At 47.8% G+C, this 15,211-nt stretch overlaps 2 protein-coding genes across 2 annotated transcripts in view; both read left to right on the forward strand.

The window, feature by feature from the left end:
- LOC134609295 (ly6/PLAUR domain-containing protein 2-like) overlaps nucleotides 1–15,211 on the forward strand; it is a 45,481-nt gene that overhangs the window by 11,303 nt on the left and 18,967 nt on the right. The window lies entirely within an intron of this gene.
- LOC134607693 (ly6/PLAUR domain-containing protein 2-like) lies at nucleotides 11,170–12,432 on the forward strand. Its single transcript, XM_063450235.1, has 2 exons — nucleotides 11,170–11,318; nucleotides 12,161–12,432. Exons 1-2 carry the CDS (start codon nucleotides 11,198–11,200, stop codon nucleotides 12,364–12,366), a joined length of 327 nt encoding a protein of 108 aa, XP_063306305.1. The 5' UTR covers nucleotides 11,170–11,197; the 3' UTR covers nucleotides 12,367–12,432.

A 15,211-nucleotide genomic window follows, 5' to 3' on the forward strand; every position in this document is an offset into this window, starting at 1 on the left:
ATTTCTCTGCTCACATAACCTGCTATCAGTGCTCCTGTTTGGGCATTTCTCTGCTCACATAACCTGCTATCAGTGCTCCTGTTTGGGGCATTTCTCTGCTCACATAACCTGCTATCAGTGCTCCTGTTTGGGCATTTCTCTGCTCACATAACCTGCTATCAGTGCTCCTGTTTGGGGCATTTCTCTGCTCACATAACCTGCTATCAGTGCTCCTGTTTGGGGCATTTCTCTGCTCACATAACCTGCTATCAGTGCTCCTGTTTGGACATTTCTCTGCTCACATAACCTGCTATCAGTGCTCCTGTTTGGGCATTTCTCTGCTCACATAACATGCTATCAGTGCTCCTGTTTGGGGCATTTCTCTGCTCACATAACCTGCTATCAGTGCTCCTGTTTGGGGCATTTCTCTGCTCACATAACATGCTATCAGTGCTCCTGTTTGGGCATTTCTCTGCTCACATAACCTGCTATCAGTGCTCCTGTTTGGGGCATTTCTCTGCTCACATAACCTGCTATCAGTGCTCCTGTTTGGGCATTTCTCTGCTCACATAACCTGCTATCAGTGCTCCTGTTTGGGGCATTTCTCTGCTCACATAACCTGCTATCAGTGCTCCTGTTTGGGGCATTTCTCTGCTCACATAACCTGCTATCAGTGCTCCTGTTTGGGCATTTCTCTGCTCACATAACATGCTATCAGTGCTCCTGTTTGGGGCATTTCTCTGCTCACATAACCTGCTATCAGTGCTCCTGTTTGGGGCATTTCTCTGCTCACATAACCTGCTATCAGTGCTCCTGTTTGGGCATTTCTCTGCTCACATAACCTGCTATCAGTGCTCCTGTTTGGGCATTTCTCTGCTCACATAACCTGCTATCAGTGCTCCTGTTTGGGCATTTCTCTGCTCACATAACCTGCTATCAGTGCTCCTGTTTGGGCATTTCTCTGCTCACATAACCTGCTATCAGTGCTCCTGTTTGGGCATTTCTCTGCTCACATAACCTGCTATCAGTGCTCCTGTTTGGGCATTTCTCTGCTCACATAACCTGCTATCAGTGCTCCTGTTTGGGGCATTTCTCTGCTCACATAACCTGCTATCAGTGCTCCTGTTTGGGGCATTTCTCTGCTCACATAACATGCTATCAGTGCTCCTGTTTGGGGCATTTCTCTGCTCACATAACCTGCTATCAGTGCTCCTGTTTGGGCATTTCTCTGCTCACATAACCTGCTATCAGTGCTCCTGTTTGGGCATTTCTCTGCTCACATAACATGCTATCAGTGCTCCTGTTTGGGCATTTCTCTGCTCACATAACCTGCTATCAGTGCTCCTGTTTGGGGCATTTCTCTGCTCACATAACATGCTATCAGTGCTCCTGTTTGGGGCATTTCTCTGCTCACATAACCTGCTATCAGTGCTCCTGTTTGGGGCATTTCTCTGCTCACATAACCTGCTATCAGTGCTCCTGTTTGGGCATTTCTCTGCTCACATAACCTGCTATCAGTGCTCCTGTTTGGGGCATTTCTCTGCTCACATAACCTGCTATCAGTGCTCCTGTTTGGGCATTTCTCTGCTCACATAACATGCTATCAGTGCTCCTGTTTGGGGCATTTCTCTGCTCACATAACCTGCTATCAGTGCTCCTGTTTGGGCATTTCTCTGCTCACATAACCTGCTATCAGTGCTCCTGTTTGGGCATTTCTCTGCTCACATAACCTGCTATCAGTGCTCCTGTTTGGGGCATTTCTCTGCTCACATAACCTGCTATCAGTGCTCCTGTTTGGGGCATTTCTCTGCTCACATAACCTGCTATCAGTGCTCCTGTTTGGGCATTTCTCTGCTCACATAACCTGCTATCAGTGCTCCTGTTTGGGCATTTCTCTGCTCACATAACCTGCTATCAGTGCTCCTGTTTGGGGCATTTCTCTGCTCACATAACCTGCTATCAGTGCTCCTGTTTGGGGCATTTCTCTGCTCACATAACATGCTATCAGTGCTCCTGTTTGGGCATTTCTCTGCTCACATAACCTGCTATCAGTGCTCCTGTTTGGGCATTTCTCTGCTCACATAACCTGCTATCAGTGCTCCTGTTTGGGCATTTCTCTGCTCACATAACCTGCTATCAGTGCTCCTGTTTGGGCATTTCTCTGCTCACATAACCTGCTATCAGTGCTCCTGTTTGGGCATTTCTCTGCTCACATAACCTGCTATCAGTGCTCCTGTTTGGGGCATTTCTCTGCTCACATAACCTGCTATCAGTGCTCCTGTTTGGGGCATTTCTCTGCTCACATAACATGCTATCAGTGCTCCTGTTTGGGGCATTTCTCTGCTCACATAACCTGCTATCAGTGCTCCTGTTTGGGGCATTTCTCTGCTCACATAACATGCTATCAGTGCTCCTGTTTGGGGCATTTCTCTGCTCACATAACATGCTATCAGTGCTCCTGTTTGGGCATTTCTCTGCTCACATAACCTGCTATCAGTGCTCCTGTTTGGGCATTTCTCTGCTCACATAACATGCTATCAGTGCTCCTGTTTGGGCATTTCTCTGCTCACATAACATGCTATCAGTGCTCCTGTTTGGGGCATTTCTCTGCTCACATAACCTGCTATCAGTGCTCCTGTTTGGGGCATTTCTCTGCTCACATAACCTGCTATCAGTGCTCCTGTTTGGGGCATTTCTCTGCTCACATAACCTGCTATCAGTGCTCCTGTTTGGGCATTTCTCTGCTCACATAACATGCTATCAGTGCTCCTGTTTGGGCATTTCTCTGCTCACATAACCTGCTATCAGTGCTCCTGTTTGGGCATTTCTCTGCTCACATAACCTGCTATCAGTGCTCCTGTTTGGGCATTTCTCTGCTCACATAACATGCTATCAGTGCTCCTGTTTGGGCATTTCTCTGCTCACATAACATGCTATCAGTGCTCCTGTTTGGGCATTTCTCTGCTCACATAACCTGCTATCAGTGCTCCTGTTTGGGCATTTCTCTGCTCACATAACCTGCTATCAGTGCTCCTGTTTGGGGCATTTCTCTGCTCACATAACCTGCTATCAGTGCTCCTGTTTGGGGCATTTCTCTGCTCACATAACCTGCTATCAGTGCTCCTGTTTGGGGCATTTCTCTGCTCACATAACCTGCTATCAGTGCTCCTGTTTGGGCATTTCTCTGCTCACATAACCTGCTATCAGTGCTCCTGTTTGGGCATTTCTCTGCTCACATAACCTGCTATCAGTGCTCCTGTTTGGGCATTTCTCTGCTCACATAACATGCTATCAGTGCTCCTGTTTGGGCATTTCTCTGCTCACATAACCTGCTATCAGTGCTCCTGTTTGGGGCATTTCTCTGCTCACATAACCTGCTATCAGTGCTCCTGTTTGGGGCATTTCTCTGCTCACATAACATGCTATCAGTGCTCCTGTTTGGGCATTTCTCTGCTCACATAACCTGCTATCAGTGCTCCTGTTTGGGGCATTTCTCTGCTCACATAACCTGCTATCAGTGCTCCTGTTTGGGCATTTCTCTGCTCACATAACATGCTATCAGTGCTCCTGTTTGGGGCATTTCTCTGCTCACATAACCTGCTATCAGTGCTCCTGTTTGGGCATTTCTCTGCTCACATAACCTGCTATCAGTGCTCCTGTTTGGGGCATTTCTCTGCTCACATAACCTGCTATCAGTGCTCCTGTTTGGGGCATTTCTCTGCTCACATAACCTGCTATCAGTGCTCCTGTTTGGGGCATTTCTCTGCTCACATAACCTGCTATCAGTGCTCCTGTTTGGGCATTTCTCTGCTCACATAACCTGCTATCAGTGCTCCTGTTTGGGGCATTTCTCTGCTCACATAACATGCTATCAGTGCTCCTGTTTGGGCATTTCTCTGCTCACATAACCTGCTATCAGTGCTCCTGTTTGGGGCATTTCTCTGCTCACATAACCTGCTATCAGTGCTCCTGTTTGGGGCATTTCTCTGCTCACATAACCTGCTATCAGTGCTCCTGTTTGGGCATTTCTCTGCTCACATAACCTGCTATCAGTGCTCCTGTTTGGGCATTTCTCTGCTCACATAACCTGCTATCAGTGCTCCTGTTTGGGGCATTTCTCTGCTCACATAACCTGCTATCAGTGCTCCTGTTTGGGCATTTCTCTGCTCACATAACATGCTATCAGTGCTCCTGTTTGGGGCATTTCTCTGCTCACATAACCTGCTATCAGTGCTCCTGTTTGGGGCATTTCTCTGCTCACATAACCTGCTATCAGTGCTCCTGTTTGGGGCATTTCTCTGCTCACATAACATGCTATCAGTGCTCCTGTTTGGGCATTTCTCTGCTCACATAACATGCTATCAGTGCTCCTGTTTGGGCATTTCTCTGCTCACATAACATGCTATCAGTGCTCCTGTTTGGGGCATTTCTCTGCTCACATAACCTGCTATCAGTGCTCCTGTTTGGGCATTTCTCTGCTCACATAACCTGCTATCAGTGCTCCTGTTTGGGGCATTTCTCTGCTCACATAACCTGCTATCAGTGCTCCTGTTTGGGCATTTCTCTGCTCACATAACCTGCTATCAGTGCTCCTGTTTGGGGCATTTCTCTGCTCACATAACATGCTATCAGTGCTCCTGTTTGGGCATTTCTCTGCTCACATAACCTGCTATCAGTGCTCCTGTTTGGGCATTTCTCTGCTCACATAACCTGCTATCAGTGCTCCTGTTTGGGGCATTTCTCTGCTCACATAACATGCTATCAGTGCTCCTGTTTGGGCATTTCTCTGCTCACATAACATGCTATCAGTGCTCCTGTTTGGGGCATTTCTCTGCTCACATAACCTGCTATCAGTGCTCCTGTTTGGGGCATTTCTCTGCTCACATAACCTGCTATCAGTGCTCCTGTTTGGGGCATTTCTCTGCTCACATAACCTGCTATCAGTGCTCCTGTTTGGGCATTTCTCTGCTCACATAACCTGCTATCAGTGCTCCTGTTTGGGCATTTCTCTGCTCACATAACCTGCTATCAGTGCTCCTGTTTGGGGCATTTCTCTGCTCACATAACATGCTATCAGTGCTCCTGTTTGGGCATTTCTCTGCTCACATAACATGCTATCAGTGCTCCTGTTTGGGCATTTCTCTGCTCACATAACCTGCTATCAGTGCTCCTGTTTGGGGCATTTCTCTGCTCACATAACCTGCTATCAGTGCTCCTGTTTGGGCATTTCTCTGCTCACATAACCTGCTATCAGTGCTCCTGTTTGGGCATTTCTCTGCTCACATAACCTGCTATCAGTGCTCCTGTTTGGGGCATTTCTCTGCTCACATAACCTGCTATCAGTGCTCCTGTTTGGGCATTTCTCTGCTCACATAACATGCTATCAGTGCTCCTGTTTGGGGCATTTCTCTGCTCACATAACATGCTATCAGTGCTCCTGTTTGGGGCATTTCTCTGCTCACATAACCTGCTATCAGTGCTCCTGTTTGGGCATTTCTCTGCTCACATAACATGCTATCAGTGCTCCTGTTTGGGCATTTCTCTGCTCACATAACCTGCTATCAGTGCTCCTGTTTGGGCATTTCTCTGCTCACATAACCTGCTATCAGTGCTCCTGTTTGGGGCATTTCTCTGCTCACATAACATGCTATCAGTGCTCCTGTTTGGGGCATTTCTCTGCTCACATAACATGCTATCAGTGCTCCTGTTTGGGCATTTCTCTGCTCACATAACCTGCTATCAGTGCTCCTGTTTGGGCATTTCTCTGCTCACATAACCTGCTATCAGTGCTCCTGTTTGGGCATTTCTCTGCTCACATAACATGCTATCAGTGCTCCTGTTTTGGGCATTTCTCTGCTCACATAACCTGCTATCAGTGCTCCTGTTTGGGCATTTCTCTGCTCACATAACCTGCTATCAGTGCTCCTGTTTGGGGCATTTCTCTGCTCACATAACATGCTATCAGTGCTCCTGTTTGGACATTTCTCTGCTCACATAACATGCTATCAGTGCTCCTGTTTGGGCATTTCTCTGCTCACATAACCTGCTATCAGTGCTCCTGTTTGGGGCATTTCTCTGCTCACATAACCTGCTATCAGTGCTCCTGTTTGGGCATTTCTCTGCTCACATAACCTGCTATCAGTGCTCCTGTTTGGGGCATTTCTCTGCTCACATAACCTGCTATCAGTGCTCCTGTTTGGGCATTTCTCTGCTCACATAACCTGCTATCAGTGCTCCTGTTTGGGCATTTCTCTGCTCACATAACCTGCTATCAGTGCTCCTGTTTGGGCATTTCTCTGCTCACATAACCTGCTATCAGTGCTCCTGTTTGGGCATTTCTCTGCTCACATAACATGCTATCAGTGCTCCTGTTTGGGGCATTTCTCTGCTCACATAACCTGCTATCAGTGCTCCTGTTTGGGGCATTTCTCTGCTCACATAACCTGCTATCAGTGCTCCTGTTTGGGGCATTTCTCTGCTCACATAACCTGCTATCAGTGCTCCTGTTTGGGCATTTCTCTGCTCACATAACATGCTATCAGTGCTCCTGTTTGGGCATTTCTCTGCTCACATAACCTGCTATCAGTGCTCCTGTTTGGGCATTTCTCTGCTCACATAACATGCTATCAGTGCTCCTGTTTGGGGCATTTCTCTGCTCACATAACCTGCTATCAGTGCTCCTGTTTGGGCATTTCTCTGCTCACATAACCTGCTATCAGTGCTCCTGTTTGGGGCATTTCTCTGCTCACATAACCTGCTATCAGTGCTCCTGTTTGGGCATTTCTCTGCTCACATAACCTGCTATCAGTGCTCCTGTTTGGGGCATTTCTCTGCTCACATAACCTGCTATCAGTGCTCCTGTTTGGGCATTTCTCTGCTCACATAACATGCTATCAGTGCTCCTGTTTGGCATTTCTCTGCTCACATAACCTGCTATCAGTGCTCCTGTTTGGGGCATTTCTCTGCTCACATAACCTGCTATCAGTGCTCCTGTTTGGGGCATTTCTCTGCTCACATAACCTGCTATCAGTGCTCCTGTTTGGGGCATTTCTCTGCTCACATAACCTGCTATCAGTGCTCCTGTTTGGGGCATTTCTCTGCTCACATAACCTGCTATCAGTGCTCCTGTTTGGGGCATTTCTCTGCTCACATAACATGCTATCAGTGCTCCTGTTTGGGCATTTCTCTGCTCACATAACATGCTATCAGTGCTCCTGTTTGGGCATTTCTCTGCTCACATAACCTGCTATCAGTGCTCCTGTTTGGGCATTTCTCTGCTCACATAACATGCTATCAGTGCTCCTGTTTGGGGCATTTCTCTGCTCACATAACCTGCTATCAGTGCTCCTGTTTGGGGCATTTCTCTGCTCACATAACCTGCTATCAGTGCTCCTGTTTGGGCATTTCTCTGCTCACATAACATGCTATCAGTGCTCCTGTTTGGGGCATTTCTCTGCTCACATAACATGCTATCAGTGCTCCTGTTTGGGCATTTCTCTGCTCACATAACCTGCTATCAGTGCTCCTGTTTGGAGCATTTCTCTGCTCACATAACATGCTATCAGTGCTCCTGTTTGGACATTTCTCTGCTCACATAACATGCTATCAGTGCTCCTGTTTGGACATTTCTCTGCTCACATAACATGCTATCAGTGCTCCTGTTTGGGCATTTCTCTGCTCACATAACCTGCTATCAGTGCTCCTGTTTGGGGCATTTCTCTGCTCACATAACCTGCTATCAGTGCTCCTGTTTGGGCATTTCTCTGCTCACATAACCTGCTATCAGTGCTCCTGTTTGGGGCATTTCTCTGCTCACATAACATGCTATCAGTGCTCCTGTTTGGGCATTTCTCTGCTCACATAACATGCTATCAGTGCTCCTGTTTGGGGCATTTCTCTGCTCACATAACCTGCTATCAGTGCTCCTGTTTGGGCATTTCTCTGCTCACATAACATGCTATCAGTGCTCCTGTTTGGGCATTTCTCTGCTCACATAACATGCTATCAGTGCTCCTGTTTGGGCATTTCTCTGCTCACATAACATGCTATCAGTGCTCCTGTTTGGACATTTCTCTGCTCACATAACCTGCTATCAGTGCTCCTGTTTGGGGCATTTCTCTGCTCACATAACATGCTATCAGTGCTCCTGTTTGGACATTTCTCTGCTCACATAACCTGCTATCAGTGCTCCTGTTTGGGGCATTTCTCTGCTCACATAACCTGCTATCAGTGCTCCTGTTTGGGGCATTTCTCTGCTCACATAACATGCTATCAGTGCTCCTGTTTGGGGCATTTCTCTGCTCACATAACATGCTATCAGTGCTCCTGTTTGGGCATTTCTCTGCTCACATAACCTGCTATCAGTGCTCCTGTTTGGACATTTCTCTGCTCACATAACATGCTATCAGTGCTCCTGTTTGGACATTTCTCTGCTCACATAACATGCTATCAGTGCTCCTGTTTGGACATTTCTCTGCTCACATAACATGCTATCAGTGCTCCTGTTTGGGCATTTCTCTGCTCACATAACCTGCTATCAGTGCTCCTGTTTGGGCATTTCTCTGCTCACATAACCTGCTATCAGTGCTCCTGTTTGGGGCATTTCTCTGCTCACATAACCTGCTATCAGTGCTCCTGTTTGGGGCATTTCTCTGCTCACATAACATGCTATCAGTGCTCCTGTTTGGACATTTCTCTGCTCACATAACCTGCTATCAGTGCTCCTGTTTGGGGCATTTCTCTGCTCACATAACCTGCTATCAGTGCTCCTGTTTGGGGCATTTCTCTGCTCACATAACATGCTATCAGTGCTCCTGTTTGGGGCATTTCTCTGCTCACATAACATGCTATCAGTGCTCCTGTTTGGGCATTTCTCTGCTCACATAACCTGCTATCAGTGCTCCTGTTTGGGGCATTTCTCTGCTCACATAACCTGCTATCAGTGCTCCTGTTTGGGGCATTTCTCTGCTCACATAACATGCTATCAGTGCTCCTGTTTGGGGCATTTCTCTGCTCACATAACATGCTATCAGTGCTCCTGTTTGGGGCATTTCTCTGCTCACATAACATGCTATCAGTGCTCCTGTTTGGACATTTCTCTGCTCACATAACCTGCTATCAGTGCTCCTGTTTGGGGCATTTCTCTGCTCACATAACCTGCTATCAGTGCTCCTGTTTGGGGCATTTCTCTGCTCACATAACATGCTATCAGTGCTCCTGTTTGGGGCATTTCTCTGCTCACATAACATGCTATCAGTGCTCCTGTTTGGGCATTTCTCTGCTCACATAACCTGCTATCAGTGCTCCTGTTTGGACATTTCTCTGCTCACATAACATGCTATCAGTGCTCCTGTTTGGACATTTCTCTGCTCACATAACATGCTATCAGTGCTCCTGTTTGGGCATTTCTCTGCTCACATAACCTGCTATCAGTGCTCCTGTTTGGGCATTTCTCTGCTCACATAACCTGCTATCAGTGCTCCTGTTTGGACATTTCTCTGCTCACATAACATGCTATCAGTGCTCCTGTTTGGGCATTTCTCTGCTCACATAACCTGCTATCAGTGCTCCTGTTTGGGGCATTTCTCTGCTCACATAACCTGCTATCAGTGCTCCTGTTTGGGGCATTTCTCTGCTCACATAACCTGCTATCAGTGCTCCTGTTTGGGGCATTTCTCTGCTCACATAACATGCTATCAGTGCTCCTGTTTGGGGCATTTCTCTGCTCACATAACATGCTATCAGTGCTCCTGTTTGGGCATTTCTCTGCTCACATAACCTGCTATCAGTGCTCCTGTTTGGACATTTCTCTGCTCACATAACATGCTATCAGTGCTCCTGTTTGGACATTTCTCTGCTCACATAACATGCTATCAGTGCTCCTGTTTGGACATTTCTCTGCTCACATAACATGCTATCAGTGCTCCTGTTTGGGCATTTCTCTGCTCACATAACCTGCTATCAGTGCTCCTGTTTGGGCATTTCTCTGCTCACATAACATGCTATCAGTGCTCCTGTTTGGGCATTTCTCTGCTCACATAACATGCTATCAGTGCTCCTGTTTGGGCATTTCTCTGCTCACATAACCTGCTATCAGTGCTCCTGTTTGGACATTTCTCTGCTCACATAACATGCTATCAGTGCTCCTGTTTGGACATTTCTCTGCTCACATAACCTGCTATCAGTGCTCCTGTTTGGGGCATTTCTCTGCTCACATAACATGCTATCAGTGCTCCTGTTTGGACATTTCTCTGCTCACATAACCTGCTATCAGTGCTCCTGTTTGGGCATTTCTCTGCTCACATAACATGCTATCAGTGCTCCTGTTTGGACATTTCTCTGCTCACATAACCTGCTATCAGTGCTCCTGTTTGGGCATTTCTCTGCTCACATAACATGCTATCAGTGCTCCTGTTTGGGCATTTCTCTGCTCACATAACATGCTATCAGTGCTCCTGTTTGGGCATTTCTCTGCTCACATAACCTGCTATCAGTGCTCCTGTTTGGGCATTTCTCTGCTCACATAACCTGCTATCAGTGCTCCTGTTTGGACATTTCTCTGCTCACATAACCTGCTATCAGTGCTCCTGTTTGGGCATTTCTCTGCTCACATAACCTGCTATCAGTGCTCCTGTTTGGGCATTTCTCTGCTCACATAACCTGCTATCAGTGCTCCTGTTTGGGCATTTCTCTGCTCACATAACATGCTATCAGTGCTCCTGTTTGGGCATTTCTCTGCTCACATAACCTGCTATCAGTGCTCCTGTTTGGGGCATTTCTCTGCTCACATAACCTGCTATCAGTGCTCCTGTTTGGGGCATTTCTCTGCTCACATAACCTGCTATCAGTGCTCCTGTTTGGGGCATTTTTGTTGGTTTGACAGCTTGGTTCCCCTGATTTTCTAAATGTCCCAAAATTGCACACAGAAGCTGAGCCCCATTAAAATCACAGATTTGCCGGCAATCCCAATATATCACGGTAAAAAAACACACAAACACAAAAAATGCAACTGATGACAGACAAGGGACAGACAAAATTAGCAAAACCCGAAAGCATGTAGAAGCCAATTGACCCCTGCCATCAATGTTTTCACTGTGTTTTTCTTTGGTTGAGTTTGTCATTCAGTGTCCGACGGGCAAGAGATTTATTTTGTTTTTTTTCAGAGTGCCACAATTTACTTTAAACATTTAATGACATCACTTCTCCTCTGTTCACAGCTATGTCTTTACAATGCTATACGTGTACGAGCCAGACCTCAAATGCCAACTGTATTACCACAACCACTAACTGCACCACTGGTCAGACGTACTGCATGACCTCGTCCACATCAGCTGGAGTTGGTAAGATCCTAAACACCTATCTTTACAGAAATCCTTCAACATGATACAGTAACTAGCTAACGAATGATTTAGAAAACTACACACTAAAATACACATTCGTGACGGAACGCTGGTACTCCGTCACTTGGGCACGTTCCCTTATCACAGCACGTTCCCTTATTACAGCACGTTCCCTTATTACAGCATGTTCCCTTATCACAGCCCGTTCCCTTATCACAGCATGTTCCCTAATCACAGCACGTTCCCTTATCACAGCACGTTCCCTCATCACAGTACATTCCCCCATCACAGCACATTCCCCCATCACAGCACGTTCCCTTATCACAGCACGTTTCCCCATCACAGCCCGTTCCCTTATCACAGCATGTTCCCTCATCACAGTACATTCCCCCATCACAGCACATTCCCCCATCACAGCACATTCCCTTATCACAGCACGTTTCCCCATCACAACACGTTCCCTTATTACAGCACGTTCCCTTATTACAGCACATTCCCTCATCACAGCACGTTCCCCCATCACAGCACGTTCCCTCATCACAGTACATTCCCCCATCACAGCACATTCCCCCATCACAGCACATTCCCTTATCACAGCACGTTTCCCCATCACAACACGTTCCCTTATTACAGCACGTTCCCTTATTACAGCACATTCCCTCATCACAGCACGTTCCCTTATCACAGCACATTCCCTCATCACAGCACGTTCCCCCATCACAGCACGTTCCCTTATTACAGCACGTTCCCTCATCACATTATGTTCCCCCATCACAGCACGTTCCTTTGTCAGTATTATAGTAACTAATTGCCAGTAAAATGTCTTTCTCTCTGTACTGCAGCTGGTGTATCATTTGCTTCAATCACTAAGACGTGTGCGGCGTCCTGTACGCCTGTGAGTGCTGGAATCTCCTTGGCCTCCAGTTCCGTGTCTTGCTGCACCACTGACCTGTGCAACACAAGCGGCGCCACCAGCATTAAATCTGGAGTCACCATCCTGGCTGTGACTGCCGGACTAATCTTAGCTCTGCTGAAGAATTCTCTGTGAATGTTAAATGGTTCATAAACTGTAACCAAACATGTGAAACTTCATTAAACAAATTATAACATAAAACATCACTTTGTACGTGAATTTATCAACAAATCTGGAAATATTGTGATCTAAAGGAAAACTATAGCATTAGAAATACAAGTTATGAGGCTCCCTTTGAGCATTACACACAGAATTAAACTTACCTTATTTCTCCTGGTGCGCTTGGTGCTGCTACCCCACCTACTCGGCTGAGATTATCAATACCGACAATTTCAACCAATTCAATGCTTTCCCCTAAGGAAGTTTTGGGCGGCTTGTGTGCATGCTCAACATATCACCATGCTGCACCAATTAGCATCTCCTTATAGAGATACTTTGAGTCAATCGTTGCAGGACCGAACTCAGGAAGTCCAGGTGACAGCCTGGAGCACCATCATGAAGTGACAACCATCACGGTTGTCATGTGCTCAGCTGTCCTGGGCCCCACATTCCCAATCTGCAACAGTGGAACTACCACCAGTGCAGCTGCACTGGGGCCCAGTGGGTGACTCATGCACCTGGGGCCACTTAATGGGCATATGTTTTCAGGGACCCGGTTGTGGCCCTTTAATACCGCAACCAGGCCCCTTTAACAATGACAGCTGGGAGGAGCGGTCAGCCAGTCACTTCCTCCCAGCTTACTCTGTGCTGGAGGGTGGAGGCAGAGCAGATGGAGTGAGGAGGGGAGAGCCCCAGCTGCCAAAAGTCCCAGCCACCCTTCTGCACCAAAAAGGTAAGAAACAAGAGGGTGGCTAAAAAATTACGAGGTATAGGGTTTGTTATGGCCCACGAGGTAAAGGGTTAGTTATGGCCCATGAGGTAAAGGGTTAGTTATGGCCCATGAGGTATAGGGTTAGTTATGGCCCATGAGGTATAGGGTTAGTTATGGCCCATGAGGTATAGGGTTAGTTATGGCCCATGAGGTATAGGGTTAGTTATGGCCCATGAGTTATAGGGTTAGTTATGGCCCATTTACGGCTCAGGAGGCAGTGGGTTAGTTATGGCCCACAAAGCAATGGGTTTGTTATGGCCCACGAGGTAAAGGGTTAGTTATGGCCCATGAGGTATAGGGTTAGTTATGGCCCATGAGGTAAAGGGTTAGTTATGGCCCATGAGGTATAGGGTTAGTTATGGCCCATGAGTTATAGGGTTAGTTATGGCCCATGAGGTATAGGGTTAGTTATGGCCCATGAGGTATAGGGTTAGTTATGGCCCATGAGGTATAGGGTTAGTTATGGCCCATGAGTTATAGGGTTAGTTATGGCCCATTTACGGCTCAGGAGGCAGTGGGTTCAGTGGCGGCTCTAGACTTGGCGAGGCCTTAGGCGAGACTCATACATGAGGCCCCCACTAACACCATTATTGAAAAAATAGCAGTTGATGTATACATTGTTGCATTGTCTACCTTTGTGTGCCTGAGAATGTGTGTCTGACAGTGAGTATCCTTGTATATGTATGTATGTATGTTTCTCTGAGCATGTGTATGTTTGTGTACTGCCTGTGGCCTTTGGCACTGAGTTTATGGCGGAGCTATTTTATGACAGTGTGTATAATTATTGCCTTCAGGGGGTGACAGGGTGAGTAAAGGGGTAACTGTGGCAGGGTGAGTGTAAATGAGCAGGAGGGTGCCAAAGTGTATGGAGGTGGGTGCCAGAGTGTTGAGGGTTGACAGTAAGAATGAAGGGAGGTGCCCGAGTTCAGAGAGTGGTGCCCGTGTGTGCGGAGGGAGAGACCGTGTGTATGGAGGGGTGTCAGTGTGCCTAGAGAGTGGTGACAGAGTGTGTGGGGGAAATGACATAGTATGAGGGTGGTGACAGTGTGAGAGGGTTACATTAGTAAAGGGGTGTGACAGAGTGAGAGGGGTTGACAGAGTGAGAGGGAGGGTGACATAGTGAAGGTGGGTAACAGAGTAAGAGGGGGGTGTCAGAGTAAGAGGGGGGTGTCAGAGTAAGAGGGTGGGTGACAGAATAAGAGGGTGGGTGACAGAATAAGAGGGTGGGTGACTTAGTGTGAGGGGGTGAACGTGTGAGGTGGGGTGACAGTGTGTGGGGAGCGACAGGGTGAGGTGACAGAGTACGGGTGGGTGACAGTGTGGGGGGGTCACAGGGTGGGTGACAGAGTAAGAGGGGGTGACAGGAGGGTGACCTAGTGTGTGAGGGGGGGAGACCTAGTGTGAGAGGGTGACATTGTGTAGGGGGGGTGACAGTGTGAAGGGGTGGCATAATGTGAGAGGTGAGAGACCTAGTGTGTGAGAGGGAGACCTACTGTGAGAGGTGGGAGACCTAGTGTGAGAGGGAGGGTGACATTGTGTAGGGGATGACAGAGTAAGAGGGGGGTGACATTAGTGTGAGAGGGAGGGGACAGAGTGAAAGGGGGGTGACAGAGTGTGATGGGCTGACAGAATGTGAGGTGGGGTGACAGTGTGTGGTGGGGTGACATAATGTGAGGTGGGGTGACAGTGTTAGGGGCTGACAATTTGAGGTGGAGTGACATGGTGAGAGGGGATGACATAGTGTTAGGGGCTGACAATGTGAGGTGGAGTGACAGGGTGAGAGGGGATGACAGGGGCTGACAATGTGAGGTGGGGTGACAGGCTGAGAGGGGGTGACATATTGTTTGGGGAGTGGCAGGGTGAGGTGACAGAGTAAAGGGGGTGATATAGTGTGGGGGGGTCACAGGGTGGGTGACAGAGTAAGAGGTGGTGTGACAGGGTGAGGGGGTGACAGGTTGGGTGAGAAGGGGTGACAGGGAGGTAACAGGGTGAGGGGGTTACAAGGTGAGAGGAGATGAGAGGGAGGTGACAGGTGGGGTGGCATGGTGA

The sequence above is a fragment of the Pelobates fuscus genome, chromosome 4, assembly GCF_036172605.1.
Source record: "Pelobates fuscus isolate aPelFus1 chromosome 4, aPelFus1.pri, whole genome shotgun sequence".
NCBI classification, from domain to species: Eukaryota; Metazoa; Chordata; class Amphibia; order Anura; family Pelobatidae; genus Pelobates; species Pelobates fuscus.